Below are 16240 nucleotides of genomic sequence, written 5' to 3'. Positions count from 1 at the left end.
ATGCAGGCCATTTACCATAATCATTTCTCCAAATGTAAAGCCTGCAAAAATGACAGAGGTGGTAAAAGTATGTTTGATTGGTGTGGAACCTATATAACCATATATCACCATTTTCTCAATAATGTGTGCTGGGAAAACAGAAGCAGGAACAAAATCACTCACAAAATAGTGAAGGTGTTTGTATATTCTTATAAAGTGCATGTGTCAGTTTTGACAAATCTCATACACAGTTGTGTTCTTATTTTGGGGGAAATGTTTGCATATCAGATACATATGCATCTGATGCTATAAATGTAAACATTTATTCCTAACATGAGAATATGCAGATATTTTTGCCTTTACATGCAAACAGTGCATGGAAGCATACAGATAGAGCACCTTAAGCTGTATTCTAATTCTGAAGTACAAACTTGTCCACATTTATTTTTGCTTTATTTGTGCAAATTATGCAGAGGAATGACAATTCTGCTTTTCCCATTAATTTGATCAGATACACACATTATCTTCATTTAAGCCCATATTTTCTTCCCTTATTTGTTGTTTCTCTATCTGTTCACATCACCTGTCCAATTTCTTTCTACATTTTCTAACCCTCTCTTTTTGCCTGCCTCTATTCCAACAGTTTTGAAGGTTATTCATTCTATCATGTCTGCCAAGATGCTGTCACCTTCCTTCACATCCACTTTGATCTTCTTGCCCACTAGGTTCTGCATGTTCTCTGGAGGGATGCCCTTTGGCTCACCAACCTTCACGGCAAACATGTCTGGGCTGAGCACTGTACCTTTGGAAATGGCCACCTTAGCTATCACTGACTTACCCAGCTGTGCAGAAAACAAAGAATACAGAAATCACAGATAGATTAACAACATATAAATACTAAACATTTATCATTTTTATGGGAACCACTTGATCTATCTCACAAATAAGGTATTGCCACATTGCCAAATGTTGCCAAGGTTTAGTCTTTGTTTCTCTAAATAAAATTTATACCAAAAATATGTATTATATGGTAATTATAAGCTGCTATTACACAACGTGGCACTGAAATTGTTAGCACTATTAATGTACGAATCTATTTGTGTTTGCAAGTTCCCACAGTGAGTTTTCTTCCAAAGTGCAAGGACTTCTTAGGTTAATGATTGATTTTAAATTGATCATGGATGTGACATTGTATCGTTGTCTCTCTGTTTGTCCAGGCTGTAACCTGTCTCATGCCCAGTGATGGTAGGGAGAGGCCCAAGCCCCCTTTGGCAGAAAATTCAAAAGGTACTTTAAAATAAACGTGATGGATAGACCCTACATGAAATGAGACTTACTATATACCTTCTTTTATGCAACAGCAACCAAGTGTCTAATTTCTGGCACATATGCACTTAAATTAAAAAGATAGACATATTTGGAACAGAATAACAGAGAAATATCTTGCACAAAGACATGTGAAAGGTGCGTGGTTGTACAAAAGGGACCCCAGTAATTTTTTAGTGCACCTTAATTCAGCTATGGGGGTTCATGTGATTATTGGAGTTTTCTCTGTATTATTGTAGCATTATTTATCTTATAATATAATGTGCCTTGATGCAACTGTTGTTGTGATTTGGTGATATATAAATACAACTGAAATGAATTAAATTAATGAAGTGGCACTTGTGAGAAATAATAAAAAATCAAGCTTGAAATGCAGACTTCCAGTCTCAACATTTAGCTTTTTGCTAAAGTTCATCCTAAATGAATCAAACTAACCTTATCATGGCAGGTCTTCTCACATGGCAACATTTGTTTGACTGGTGATCCCATTGCCGTCTCCACCAGTCGGATTGCTCGGACCAGCTCTGCCAGCTCGGAGGGCTCCAGGGATGCCTCATGGTCATTTCCCTTCCAGGTCTTATCTAGGGTCACATGGCGCTCCACAACTTTTGCTCCCATCGCAACAGCAGCTACAGTGATGTAGATGCCTTGCTCATGTCCAGAATATCCAATTGGAACATCTGGAAATTCTTCCTGGAATGTCTTCCAGAAAGAATGGAAAAATCAGAGTAAAAAACTTTTGCATTTTGTTTGCTGCCTGTTTGTGTACCCACCACTTTCATACAATACAGTGGTCACACATACACAATTTAATTTAACATCTAAGCACAGTGTGTAAACAAACACTGGTTTCTCAAGTCTTTCATTGGCAGGTTCCTTCTCTCTAGAAAACAGTACCTACAAAACTTTGTGATAGTGTAAGACGACACTGTAATATCATATAACATTTAAAGAATGGATTTGAAGTTAAGTAACTGTTGAGCTAAATGTTGTGTTAGCTTGTACGTCTTTACAAGATGTTAACAGTTGACAAGAAGGACTTTCGAAATGATTACTACAATGACCTGCTCTACTAATGTGGTTAATGAGTCTTCATCTCTGGCAATGTGCCATGTATGAAGAGATGGAAAAACAATCCCACAACCTGCCTCTCCAGTGCACTCCATTTCATATGACTTTTAGTTTCCTTTGGGACTGTTCACCATATTCCAGAGATAATTTTCTTTATTGTTTAGACAGTTTAAAACCTTCTCAGCAACCACAGTGATGTGATTACTTGAATGGACACCGGTCACTAACTGGTCCAGCTGGAAACTGCCAAGGCTCCATAGACCCTTGATCTGCTATTTTCAATGATTTCCTCTTTCAGCAAACCAAGGTACATTTACTTTTTGTAAGAGCATTTAATGATCTGAATGACCATTAAAATCATGGTATAGACAGTAGGATATATAATGTGGCATCTGTTTGGTATTAGTAACTTTAAGAAGGTCTGTTTCAGAAGGCATGCTAATACAGCCGATCCTTATAACAGGCTAAGCTAGCATACATTTGGGCAGTCTTTTCCTTAATTGCACTAAGATGCAAAATCTGTATCGTTAATGATAGGACCAATTAATGGTATAATTGCAGAAAATAATAAATCTTTTAAAAGGCACTAGAGATGAAACTTTTTGCAAAGAGTCAAGTGCAAAAGGCTAAACGGCTCAGTACCAGAGTAGAACAACATCGAAGTTTATGAAAATGTATAAAATAGGGCAGAGTAAAGAAAAGACTGTATTTATTTTATAAACTGTTGATAATAATTAAACAATTCCAATTCCATTATTGACATCACTTATTGATTCTCACTGGGTTCTCAGTGGCTCTGATTTGAGAGTGACCACCAGTACTAAGCAACATATCTAAGACATTACATTCACGCAAATTAATTGTGTGCTGTGGATCAAATGTTGGAGACAGTCCCATCTTTGTTGTGATCAGTGTTGAGGTCGTTACAAAAAAAATAAAAAATAGGTAGTGTCCTAAGAATTGTCATTTTTACTAAAAGTGTTGGGGAATGTTGCTTGAAGGGATTACCTTTTTTGTAACATGAACGTTCCCTTGTTTGCTGCTATGGATTGCAATAAAAGCACATAATCAGAGAAAATGATGACTGAGTATGAGGAAATTATTCACCAATATTACCTTGATAACACTGAGGTTGACCTCTTTAGGATCCAAAGGGTAGGCGCTGGTGCATTGCAGGAGGGTGAAGTTCTGCTTGTGCTCCTTTACTGTCTTGTAGACACGCCGTATGGTTTCCATAGACTGCATCCCAGTGGATATCACCATGGGTCGCCCTGACAATGACATATGTATTATGTAATCCAATATACTGTTTAGATGGGCATGAATGCAAGATCGGTAGTTAAATTTAATAATGAAAATTAGCTAATCATGACAGAGCAGACAAACAAAACTGACAGATTCAGAATAAAAGAGAAAATTCAGGTGATATTTATAAATAAAATATCAGTGTAGCAGTATTTTGTAATTTTTTGTTGTCATGTTGTTGTACGTTTTAATGGTGCCCACTATTTCAGCGCTCAAATGAGGTCTCTATCAGGGAGCTGTTTTTTTTTTTTTTTTTACTAAGGCCTACACCCACAAGGTGGGATCAGGTATAAAATGCACTGTACACTGCAGATTTGCTGTTTCCCACGACAGTTTAGGTAAGAGTGATTTGAAGTACTCGCAAAATGCCTTGTACCTTTTTTGGCAGTTTTCTCAAGATATGGAAAGTTGTTCGCATCACACGAGGCAACTTTGAAGAAGGGCACATCCAGCTCATGAAGGAACTCCACAGCCATCTATGGATATCAGATACATATATGCAAAATTCAGTCATATAACCAAAGAAAGCTAAGATGGAGTACATCAGGCCTAATGGCTTTGTTGTGTCTCGGCACTGAGTGTGTAAATCTCCCGAGATCTACAGGAAGGACGGAACATTATCCTGCAAAAGATTTTGCCTTTGGCCATTATCTCTCATAGGTGTTCAGACAGGTTACGGTGTCTCAATAGGTCATAGCATACTATTCACATTATTTTCTCAAATTATTGACGGATTCCTTGTGCTGTGTGGAGTGGAGCATTTTTTTTTTTTTATCTTGGAAGAGACCACAATGACAAGGACAGAGGATAAAGGTAATTATTGACATCAACTTTATATTGATTTGCAATAAACCTTGATTTTGTGTCCACTTAACCCCTTGATGGGGTTTTACAAAATTTAAATTTCCCCCAACAACATAACAGAACATGTTCTTGGACTGCAAGTGTGAGAAATATGCATCAATACTCAGCACATTGTTTAGTACCACACTGTCCCTGTTGATTGAAATGAAATTCACTGCACACTCTGATTAATCATAATTTTTATCCTATACCTCATCCATGCCAGAGGCAGTGAGAAAGATGCCGATGTCTTCTGCATACTTTTTTAGCTCCCTGTATTGATCATGACTGAACTCCAAGTGACGCTTGTGGTCACCGTACGTTTTCCCCCAGGAGTGCTTTGAATTGTAGGGGCGCTCCAAGGCTCGCTTGCTGAATTTGTGCTCTAATTCACTTTTCTGGAATTTTGCACAATCGGCACCACAGTCCTAAGAAGAGAAGAGAAGTATTTTTTAAATAATATTCTTGAAAAGCTCTTTAAGGACAAAATTTCATTTAATTTACCTTTGCCATCTTGATCATTTTTTTAGCAATCTGAATGTCTCCCTGGTGGTTTTGTCCAATTTCAGCAATGATGAAACACGGATGGGAGCCACCAATCATTCTCCCGGGACATAGTGCAAACTGAAGAGGCATGCTGCTAACAGAGAAATTGAACAGATGATTCAAATTCAGATTGCAAACGACCAAAGCATCCGAGTTGCGAGAGGACAGGAAGTGGTTACTGCTGTATGTTGTACTTTATACCCCCGAGGTACCGCCTCCACAAACTTTTTTTTTTTGATACATAGGCAAGAATTCATATTTACTTATCCCTACCTTTACCTAAACCAGATTTTTAACATTTTTCATAACACCAAGTTTGAACACTTAATTATATTTTGGTTAATTTCTGTATTTATCAGGGATTTTTTAAGCAAAAAAAATTAAATAAATACTAACAGTGTTTTTAATGGCTGTTGGCTTTGTTGTAGCCAATGAAGTTAGATGGAAGGTCACATGCTTTTAACCGCCGCTTTCTCTTTCACTGCTCAGTCCAGAGTTGTTATAATCATTTAATTTTAAGCAATTTCATTTTTAGATAAGTCTTAAATCTCAAACAACCCTTTAAAGTCCAATTGAATCCAAATATTTTCATTTTATTTGAACAAAATATTAAAAAAGAAATTCAAAAATGAATTTTGCACAACTGATTTTCCATCATTATCAGAGTTTTTTGAGCCACAATATCTACTGTGTTAATTGCTGTCTGCAATATGCACTTTAAATGGGAAAACAAAAATGAATTTTGTTGATGTTTTCATAAGCCGTGAATGTTATTATAAAACGTCCTCTATAAGTCCTCTTCAGTTAAACATTTTCATCAGACACACTTTTCACCACCTTAGGTGTACTATAACATAAAATTCAAGAATTACAAATAAGAAAAGAAATTTAGTAATTCAACAAAATACTGATAATGTTTGACAGATACATTTCATGGTTTATTAGAAAATATGAAACTGAATAAGGTTACCAATAAATGTTGCAGTACTGCATTACTAAATGGTTTTGATTATGCCATATCTAGGCAACACTGCTCTCTTTTTAACACTTCTCTTTTTTTGTACTGTAGTTAGTTGGAGACATCACTATTTTCCATAATATCAAAAAATTTCAGGTCACAAGATCTCCATCCAGTATAAAGTGCCTTGAGGCGACTGTTGTTGTAACTTGGTGCTATATAAATAAAACTGAATTGAATTGAATAGAGATACTGGGGAGGGGGGGCGGGGGATTGCATCATGAATGTTCAACAATTTTGCGATGCTAGTACTTAGTGATAACAAAGATGTGCAATGTTTCCAACACTTTTGGAACCTACAGATCACTAGAAGCAATTACATTAGAGTACCGACTCCTTTAATAGTCGTTTAGATATTCATCCTCAAACATTTATGAGTGTTTAATGTGTGAAAGAAAGGCCAGTGGGTCAACGGACCATTTTTATCATAAAAGTATATCTTAAAGTATTAGATATATGAAGCTAAAATTTCACAGCACTCATACATGTTAAAAATTGATACCATTATTTTTTATGCAAACTTGAGACCGTTGAGCAGATGGCATGTGCTGCGATGAAACGCCTTTTTTTTTTTTTTTTTTAAAAAAACAACAACTTTTTTTTACAGTGTATTCACCTCAAACAGACAGTTAACTGGACAGCTGTATTAGCTTTCGGGTGTAGTAAACATATACCTTAGATGAAGAAAAGAGCTTATGATATGCAAATATTTTCCCAGTTTTATAATGGTTGTACCACTTGACATGCAATGCAACTGTCTATAATCTGAATTAAGCGATTTAGATCTATATTTAAGAGAGAGGTCCAAAATTCAACCAGTAATAAAGACCCCTGTGGATAGTAAAATATACTTTGCATTATTGTTATCTTTTTACTTCGAATTAAAAGTCTCATATGGCAACATCAATTTCATGACAAAATGCTTGCTTATTTTAATTATATCAACAGCTTTAAAACTGTTGGGTTTTTTTTGACATTTATATAAATTATATACATTTATTTAAAAATGATTATATATAAAACATAATATAATAAGAAAAATAAAGTAAACCGTTTATATTTTAAATTTACTATTATTATCACTTAAACACAATTTTAATACTCTCCGTTGTCTTACTTTACATGGGCTGCCTCACTGTCTGACATGTTAGGGGATTTAGATATCAAAATCTGAAAGAATTTTATGAATGCACTGAAAAATTATTCAAACTAAAAATGTTTTATAGGTTAAACCCCTAGAATGTTTTGCTTGAAGTAAATTAAAAATATTTATACAATTATGCATTTAATCTCAGTGACCACCATGCCTAGCACTGTGTATTCACCCTGTATTTCTGGAAAACAATAGGGTGGACATTTTAAGTAAGGCACCTATTAGTAAGCTAAGAGAATGTATCTCCCAGATCATGTACTAGCACACAATATAGCTGAATTGTTTCTCTGTAAGAGTGTCACACACATATCTGTTCCCAGGATAACGTTAGAAAAGACGTTTATAAAAAGGCTCAGGAAGATTGCCCTGATACGCACTTACATAGACGTTCACTGTGTATGCTATTGCTCCCTTGCAAGTAAAGGGAGTTTATAATGCATATAACTTTAAGTCAGCCTTTACTGTTCGTCATGCTCAACTACCACAGAAAGACTACAAAAATGATTTTTAACATGTTTAACCCTTTAAGACCTACCATAGAACCAAGTCCGCCAGAGCTTATATTATATTTTTATATGCTGTGGAGCCATTTTGGGGAGCATTTCAAGTTGCTATACATCAATACAACCATTATAGCCTAAATTTTAATAATACGCATGCATTAAGTGCATAGTAATTACATAAATTGCAAAAAAGTGCGATAAACTACAAAACAATTGAAAATCGTTTTTGTTTTTTTAACATATATTTCTAGTTAGAGAAATTTAAGAGGCTTATCCCTCAAAACTGTAAATACAAAAAAGTTGCACAAAATAGTTTCCCACCACAGGAAATTTATTTTGAGTGTCTTCATAGTTTTATTTTTGAAATACACCAATTTCTATACACTGCAGGAAAAATGAAAATAAATATTATAATTCAAATTTGCAAAAAAGCAGCATATGCATCAAAATAAATTATTTCCAGCAGTGCAATATGAGTCCTAAGCATCCCAGAAACGACACAGAAAGTCATAAAGTCAAAGATAACTTTTAAAAACACCAGTATAAGCTCATGAGGCCTTGATGGTAAAAAACTACATTTCCGCGAAAATGACATCACTTCCGGTTTCGGGCAGGTCATGGCGGACATGCGATAGTTTGCGCTGATGGACATAGGAAGTGTTATGAACAGCTGATCGGATCGGCAAAGCGTGTTTCTGGAATATTATGTTTTTGTTGCTGCAAGTGCTTTTTATGCAGTTTTTGCAAAGCTTTATGTGGAAGGAAACTGTGACCGAGGACAAGCTGATGGCATAAGATGTAAGTACAACTCCTCCGGTTTCATATGCAAAAAAAATTATTGCGCTAGCTTACGTGGTTGCAGAGCTACCGGGATTTAAAAATAGTTACGCAAAACGGAGCGTGCCTGCTCCGACCAGCTTTAAAGGGTTAAAAGGCATATATTTAAAATTACATGAAATATCAGGTTATGCTGTAAATAACGGTGACAAGGTTGAAATGTTATGCTTTAACACCAGTCTAAAACCTGCCACAATTGAAACCATGCCACATGCAATAGTAGCAAACTGGTGTGGCTTTATATTTGCCATTAAACCAAACAATAAGATAAGCTTATCTTGTCAAGATTTTTTATGTGGACCTATAACTCTTGAAATTAGTTTCAGGAAAGAAAGGCTATTCATGTAAAGGACTAATGCAACATATACGAATCTGTGGCGGGGCTTGGTCTGCGGTGCTGCTGGTGGACGCACCTGAGCGGCATCGGCAATCATGCTTCGCCGGTGTTGTGCCAAAGTAGTTACTAGTGATGTGCGGATCGATCCTGAAATATCGATTCCTCCGATACCAGTCATTTATGTTCTAGAATCGATTCTCATATTAAAATATCGATATTTTAGTAATTTAGGGTTAATTTGTAGTTTATCATTAACAGGAACATAGTGGAAAGAAACTATAACATTCGGATTGTCTACATTCAAAGGAACTACTTCCTCTTCCGCCTTTCATAGTCATGTGCGAAATGCGGCTGTATAAATGTCTCGCAGCCCCTTGGCGCGCGCACTCACAACAATGGCTGAACGTAATTGGAGTCATGTGCAGACATATTTTACCTCCACAAACAGCTGAGACGTGGTTTGCGATACATGTGGCAAAAAAAGTGCTCCAAGAGTGAGTGGCCATACTTTCCCAACCTTGAGACCTCAGAATTAGGGAGACATTCAAAAGGGCTGTTGGGGGGGGTGATAAATACATTTTACAGTGTTTATTTATCGGATAAAATACGTTAAATGTCACAGTTATTATTGGCCGCCCGGAAACAGCGGGGGTGTCCAAATTCAGAGGCTGCTTCCACCTGAGGACCCGGCCTTCACGGTCTAAAGAAAGCCGGGTAGTACGTCAGGAGCTCCCTCAGTGGAGTGAAACTGCCCTCTGCTCCTTGCTATCTAAAATATAACCGGGCACTGACTTAAACTCTCGACCGTCTCACACTTTGTTTAATTAGTTTTCTGTTTGACGTTTATTCAGCTGTGTGAAAACCCCAGAGGAACCCTCCCGAGGGATTAATAAAGTTTAATTTAATCTAATCTAATAACTTTAATCTCAGCCAAACCGATTTACTCACGAACAAATAAAACACTGAAAAAAACAAACAAAAACATTTTAAAGTTATCAAAGTGACTTATATATCATGTTTAACCCGAGTAGTAAAACACCGCAGGGGTTTGAAGACGATGTGTCGGCTCAGATATTTGAAGTTTACACAGCTACATTCTCACCTGAAAACATGTTAAAAGTTTTTTTGCGACCCAGAAAGAAAAATAAGAGTAATATTAAAACTAAGGCGCTGCCGCCATTGTTGGAAACTGGAATTGGCTGGGCCGCGCTATGAATTCTGCGATATGGTATTTCAATGTTGTTGTCCGGGTGGAAAATTGGGAGAAATTCGGGAGAATGGTGGCTCCGGAATTCTCCCGGAAAAATCAGGAGGGTTGGCATGTATGGTTGTGGCAACATCACTAACTTTGTCAAACACCTCAGAGTAAATCATATCACAGAATATGACGCGCGTATGTTGAGGTGAACTGAAGAGGAGGAGAGGGACAGGTGCTGCTAGGGCGAGACAGACGTCTCTCACGGAGTCCTTTAGTGCTGCAGGCAGGCAACGTGTTCAAATAGCACAACTTCAGTTTTTTATTTCTGTAAGATAAACTCTGCATTGTTAAGTGATAAGAACAAGTAATCTGATGTCCTGTAATCATTATGATGCTATAATTTGAGATACAATAAATAAAATAAGTTTGTACAAAGTATCAGTATCGGATCAGTATCGTCGATACCACCCTGAATATTACTTGGTATCAGATCGGAAAGGAAATCAGTGGTATCGCACATCACTAGTAGTTACCCCCGTCAAAAATTGTTTCCCCATTCACGGGAGCGCGCAAAGTAGGAGGAGCCACTTGCCCAGCTCCGTTCTGTACGCTACTTGTCACTGATCTGCAGTCGACGCAATAAAGAGTAAAAGCTGGAAAACAGCAGACTCGATGAATTTAATATTAGTTTCGTGACATTGTAATGTGCCGCGTGGAAGACAATTTACCTAAAACTGTACACTGAAATAACCTGCTGGGAATACTTTGTCTAGAAAAAGACTTTGATACTATAATACTGTAAAACCAGACGCGATCATGGAAACACGTCGCTCTCCAGGGAATTTACACTCGGTTTACACTTTGTAGCGAAGCTATCACGAATGAGTTTATTTGCAAAATCAATCACAGTATAACCAATAAGTACAGTAACTTTGGAGACGATGTCATATTCACAGCAAAAGTTATGGAGGGATACAAAATTTATCAGGCTGTGTGGCATCGGCTGCCAAAATGTGTGCCCCCCCCATCTGTAATCCATATTGGCTTTGCTATCACAAAGGGTATATTTGCCAAATAAGTCACAGTATAACCAATAAGTACAGTAACTTTGGAGAGGATTTCTTCTTCACAGCAAAAGTTATGGAGGGATACAGATTTTATCAGGCTGTGTGGCATCGGCTGCCAAAATGTGTGTCCCCCCCATCAATAATGCACCTTGGCGTTGCTATCACGAAAGAGTTTATTTGCAAAATAAATCACAGTATAACTAATAACTACAGTAACTTTGGAGACCATTTGCTTTTTTTAGACTTCTTAATTTAACATCTAAATCTATATATGTAGATATGTGTTCTCAACAATGTGTGCCATAAGAACACTAGCTCTGGACCTTTAGTGTCAACTATGTACAAGCAAAACAAATAAACACATCTTCTGGTGGTGGGCTTTTCACGCAGAGCTGGTGGAACCACCGCAAACACATCTCACACTGAATCTGTAAAAAAATAAATAATTACAAATCCCAATGTTAAAATTTCATTTATGGGAATTGATCATAACAGTCAGCAGTCTTTCTTGATGTCATTACCCATTTGTTGTCAGTTTCATGCTCTTCTTCCCCGCAGAAATGACAGATGTTTGTCAAGTCATCTGTTTTAAAAAGTGAAAAAATAGCACATAGAGTATACTACCTACTGCACTTATTACTTCATTCAAACAACTATATGGTTTGTTTCTACAGCCATCATGATGAAAATATTCATGATGTGAGAACATTGAATGGTGGAAAATGAGTTACCTGTCTCTAGGAGGAGAGTGGTAGCAATTTGCAGCCTGTGTGTGTTTATGGCCTTTTTTGTAGACGGAAAGTCTATTGACTCTTTTCAGCAAACTGAAACAGAGATTCTAAGATGACTAAATAGGCTAATATCGTAAATGTTATTTTATAGTAATTTGTTTTCTGTGAATCAATTTCTTTCTTTTATTGTGTAATTATCTTATATTCCTTTTCCTGTCATTAACATTTATTACAACACAACATTTCCAATATTCTCGTATATATGTATGTATTACGGTTAAGACTCGTACTTTCAATGCAAAGACTCCACATGAGGTAGCGTCCACTTGTTTTGGGTGTTTGACTGTGTCACAAGTCCATCTTGAGACGTTGCATCCTTTTTTTCGCATGAATGCCCTGAAAGACAAGTACAATAAAAACAACATGTTTTAAAATTTTGGTGACACAAAAAGGTGAACAGTATGGAGAGCTTAAGTGTCTGTTGAACATCAAGTTAAGAACACTGACCACACTGTTTTGTTAAAATCATTACTTTTTAAAAGTCTACAACGCATTTCCGTGGACAATTTCTTGTCCTTTTTTCCCGTTTCCGCCCATGATATAGAAATCAATCACTTACACAGTACACTTTGAAGGGATATGTAGAGGAGCAAATATGAAATTCACACATGTATAACCTATGTGAATTTATTTTAGACATTTGTCTGATGTTTTAGTGCTAAACCTCCGCAACACTTTATGCAACTACTAAGCACTATTCTCCCCGTGCTATATTTTCTAATGTAAAAACATCATCTCATACAGACATCAGGTCCTCAAATAAACATTGAAACATGGGGAGACTTCTCTTTAAAGGCAAAATTAACCCATAACACCACAATATCAGAAGGCCAACACAAAAATTTAAACCTGTTGCTGCTAGTTTTTTAATTGTGAGTACCAATTTTCTTTTTAAATTTTTTTGATTGACATCATACTTATAATTGTCATAATAAACACAAAAATAACAACAGCAACAAAGAGTTTAATAAAGGGTCAAAATAAATTTCAACATTTATCCTTACCTTGTTGATTCCAAACAATTTTGGATACCTTGTTTAGTTTCTCAGAGTGGATCAAGATACAGTGACTTCTTTTCTTGTGGGTAAATGACCTACAGTAAAATTATGTGGAGAATTACATGTAATAATTCAAGACTTAAGATTATCTGCATGCCATGCATTTGTCTTATAAAACTGATTTGATGAATATTGTAAATGCAATTATTTTTTTACCACTAATGTCCAGTGATGGTGTTCATTTACAATTCCCAGAATGACTTCATGCTCCATGGGTTTGATCTTAAATTGAAACAAAAGAATAAAAATATTAACTTCAGACATAAAAAAAAAGAAATGCAATAACATGTTGTTTAGAGTCCTTTTTTATTAAAGCAATTTATGATATATTATATATCATCCACTTATAAAGTACTCTGCGACAGCCATGATTCACCCCTCATTTCTTTAACGTGTGCAAGAAGCTGGACTATCTTATATTTTTTATAAGTGGTTTTGCACATTACTTCCTCCAAGACTAATAAAGGTCTTTCTAAGGATTTTTTTTTGGACATGGAGTTCATTTTCAATCATTTTCAATGTGATCCTTGTACCATCTGCAGAATAATGTTTAATGCTTTCTTAAGCCTCTTTAACAGTGACGTATGAATCACTTGAGAATAAAAAGGTAAAAAGAGATGAAGCAGTGTTGAAGATTTCAAAAGAGATATTAGCCCAAATGTTTGCAAATCTCAAATCAAGCATTGATTGGAATGTGTACAAAAAAATGATATGATCCGAGGTACTTAAACAATACACACAAGATTCTTTCTAGAGATACCTACCTTGAGTCTTGGAGCTTTTCTCTTCCAAATGGCAGTCATTGAAAATGAATCAATGAATGCTGCTTTTGCTGAATTATGACGATTGCATTGTCTCACCATGATCGCAAGATATGCATTAATAGACTGTGAATACAAAATGTAAACATTTTTTAACTGTTGTCAAGGAATAAAACACTGATAGTTGCATTGTTGTCAGTAAAGATCACTGTACCTCACTTTCCAACTCCATGTCCGAACCAATTTGTTGGATATCCCAGTAGAATAATTTGTAAGCACCAATTTTGGAGAGTAGAACGTGAGGACTCTTTCCAGCCCAGGCATCCATTATATCTACAAAAAGTAATGAGAAAAAGAGAAGTCAGCAGGACTAAATGTAAATCAAAATTTAAAATGCATAATTTCTTATGTAGTTGTTTGACAAAAGACGTGTTTCAGGGTAAATACTTTTAAAACGCTGATAAAATGGGCACATGGTTTAACATTGTATTTTGTAGAAAAAAAGAGCACTTAAATTTGCTTTTATTTGGGGGTAAAGTTACACTTACAATGTTCTATAAAGAAATTTAAATAAATTCATATTAATAAAAGAAAATAAATTTAAATACATAGCAATAGAAATGCTCTTGCCCCTATCAAATCTTTTTTCCAGCAGAAACACCTATTACAACAATTTTTTAAAATTATGTTTAGTTGAAGCTACATGAATATATTTTAAAATGCTCAGGCTCAAGGCTTGCACCTGTGGCCTTTACTATTACATAACCGTTTCTGGAAAAATGTTATTTTTCTCCTCCAAAACTAGTTTTATTATCTTTAAAATAGAGTGCCAATTTCTGGGCTGTTAAAAGCAGCATCTTAAAGAGTATTTGATCTTTCGAACTGTTGCTGGCAGGAAGTCATCATCACAACATTAATATACTTCTTGTAGTGGGCATTCTATGTCACTAGCAGCATATATGACAGCAATTTTAGAAAAGAAGAAAATGAAGAACATACACTACTAGTCAAAATTAGGGACACACCTTCCCATTCAGTGTTTTTCTGTGTGTTCATGCTTTTCATGCAGTGACAATCATCTTAGGTGACTACCCCATGAAGCTCACTGACAGAAGGCCTAGAGTGTGCAAAGCAGTGATCAAAGCAAAGGGTGGCTAATTTGAAGAATCTAAGATATAAAAATATTTTTGGTTCTTTCATACTTTTTGGTTTACTACATCATTTGTGTTAGGGTTAGTGCTCCATATGTGTCCATTCATAGTTTTGATGCCTCGAGTTCTAATCAACAATGAATCTACAAAATAGACAAGGAAAATAAGAAGCAACATTAAAATGAAGGTGTGTCCAAACTTTTCACTCTTAGTGTACATCAGATGTACAATATCAAGCATGAACATTCTGGGTTACACAACAACAAAAGAAAGATTCAGTTTTGAAGGACTCACTTTTTCATGTGTGTAATTTTACACATGTGGCTTACATCCTTTTACAAGTTTTCTATAATGTTTTGCCCCACGAAGGTTTTTTTTTTAAAGCATTAACATATTGTTAAATTTAAATATTCTGTTAGGAAATATACCTAAAAAAATCTTTTTAAAGGTGTAAAATTTGCTATGCCATGATCTACAGAGTACTGAAACAAACACTGTCATAGGAACAAAAGTCCTTTTTGAAAAAATAAAAAAATATTATATTTATTTACATTTCTCTGCAACTGTTGGTTCTGTGGTTTGTGCTGTAGATTGCTGGGCTGTAATCTGTGGAGCTGAGGCTTGTGTGGTTGTAGCATTTGGAGCTGTGGTCTGTGAGGATGGGTCTGCTGTTGTGGTCGGGTCTGCCGTTGTCGTCTGTGAGGCTGGGTCTGCTGGTGTGGTCTGTGAGGCTGGGTCTGCTGGTGTGGTCTTTGAGGCTGGGTCTGCTGTTGTGGTCTGTGAGGCTGGGTCTGCTGTTGTGGTCTTTGAGGCTGGGTCTGCTGTTGTGGTCAGGTCTGCTGTTGTGGTCGGGTCTGCTGTTGTGGTCTGTGAGGCCTGGTCTGCTGTTATGGTCTTTGAGGCTGGGTCTGCTGCTGTTTTGGATTCGGTTTGTAGAGCTGTAGCGTGTTCTGGTGCTGTAGCACTTGTGGCTGGTTCTGGTGGTTCGTTCTTTTTCTGTGCTGTTGCTCCTGACTCTGGTTCTGATACCGTTATTGCTATACCTTGTGGAACTGGAGATGGATGTTGTGTTTGAACTGGTAGTGATGTAAGTGATGCCATTGGTGCTGTAGCCTGTGTAGCTCTAGGAGGAGGTGGTGGTGCTACCGCCACTGGTGCTGCTGTAGCCTGTGAAGCTAGAGCAGATGCTGGTGCTGCTGCAGCTTGTGGTGCTGCTGGACCTGGTTGTGCTGTTAGTAATGTGGCTGCTGTTTTCTTTAAACCCCGGTGTGGCACTCTTGGCATGCTGTCTTTGCT

General features: G+C 36.5%; 1 protein-coding gene and 1 pseudogene across 1 annotated transcript; both read right to left on the bottom strand.

Annotated features, from left to right (window-relative positions):
* Positions 1–481: 481 nt before the first annotated feature.
* On the bottom strand, positions 482–5208 carry LOC102780306 (N-acetylneuraminate-9-phosphate synthase-like). Its single transcript, XM_087842578.1, has 6 exons — positions 5029–5208; positions 4737–4952; positions 4058–4157; positions 3493–3647; positions 1741–2007; positions 482–821 (listed from the first exon to the last, which is right to left on the bottom strand). The coding sequence occupies exons 1-6, from the start codon at positions 5158–5160 to the stop codon at positions 636–638; spliced, it is 1056 nt and encodes a 351-aa protein (XP_087698704.1). The 5' UTR covers positions 5161–5208; the 3' UTR covers positions 482–635.
* A 6306-nt stretch (positions 5209–11514) lies between these two features.
* Positions 11515–14121, bottom strand: LOC148102559 (uncharacterized; annotated as a pseudogene).
* Between the last annotated feature and the right edge of the window lie 2119 nt (positions 14122–16240).

This window comes from Neolamprologus brichardi, chromosome 6 (genome assembly GCF_056152115.1).
Source record: "Neolamprologus brichardi isolate AB-2024 chromosome 6, ASM5615211v1, whole genome shotgun sequence".
NCBI classification, from domain to species: domain Eukaryota; kingdom Metazoa; phylum Chordata; class Actinopteri; order Cichliformes; family Cichlidae; genus Neolamprologus; species Neolamprologus brichardi.
This window is presented reverse-complemented; position numbering and strand designations above follow the sequence as displayed.

Excerpts from the sequence above, each read along its gene's own strand:
- LOC102780306 (XM_087842578.1), bottom strand. The coding sequence starts at position 5,160 with ATGCCTCTTCAGTTTGCACTATGTCCCGGGAGAATGATTGGTGGCTCC. Across the intron at positions 4,953-5,028 it reads AAATGATCAAGATGGCAAAG|GACTGTGGTGCCGATTGTGC; the intron begins GTAAATTAAATG and ends TTCTCTTCTTAG. Across the intron at positions 4,158-4,736 it reads CTGCCTCTGGCATGGATGAG|ATGGCTGTGGAGTTCCTTCA; the intron begins GTATAGGATAAA and ends TGATATCCATAG.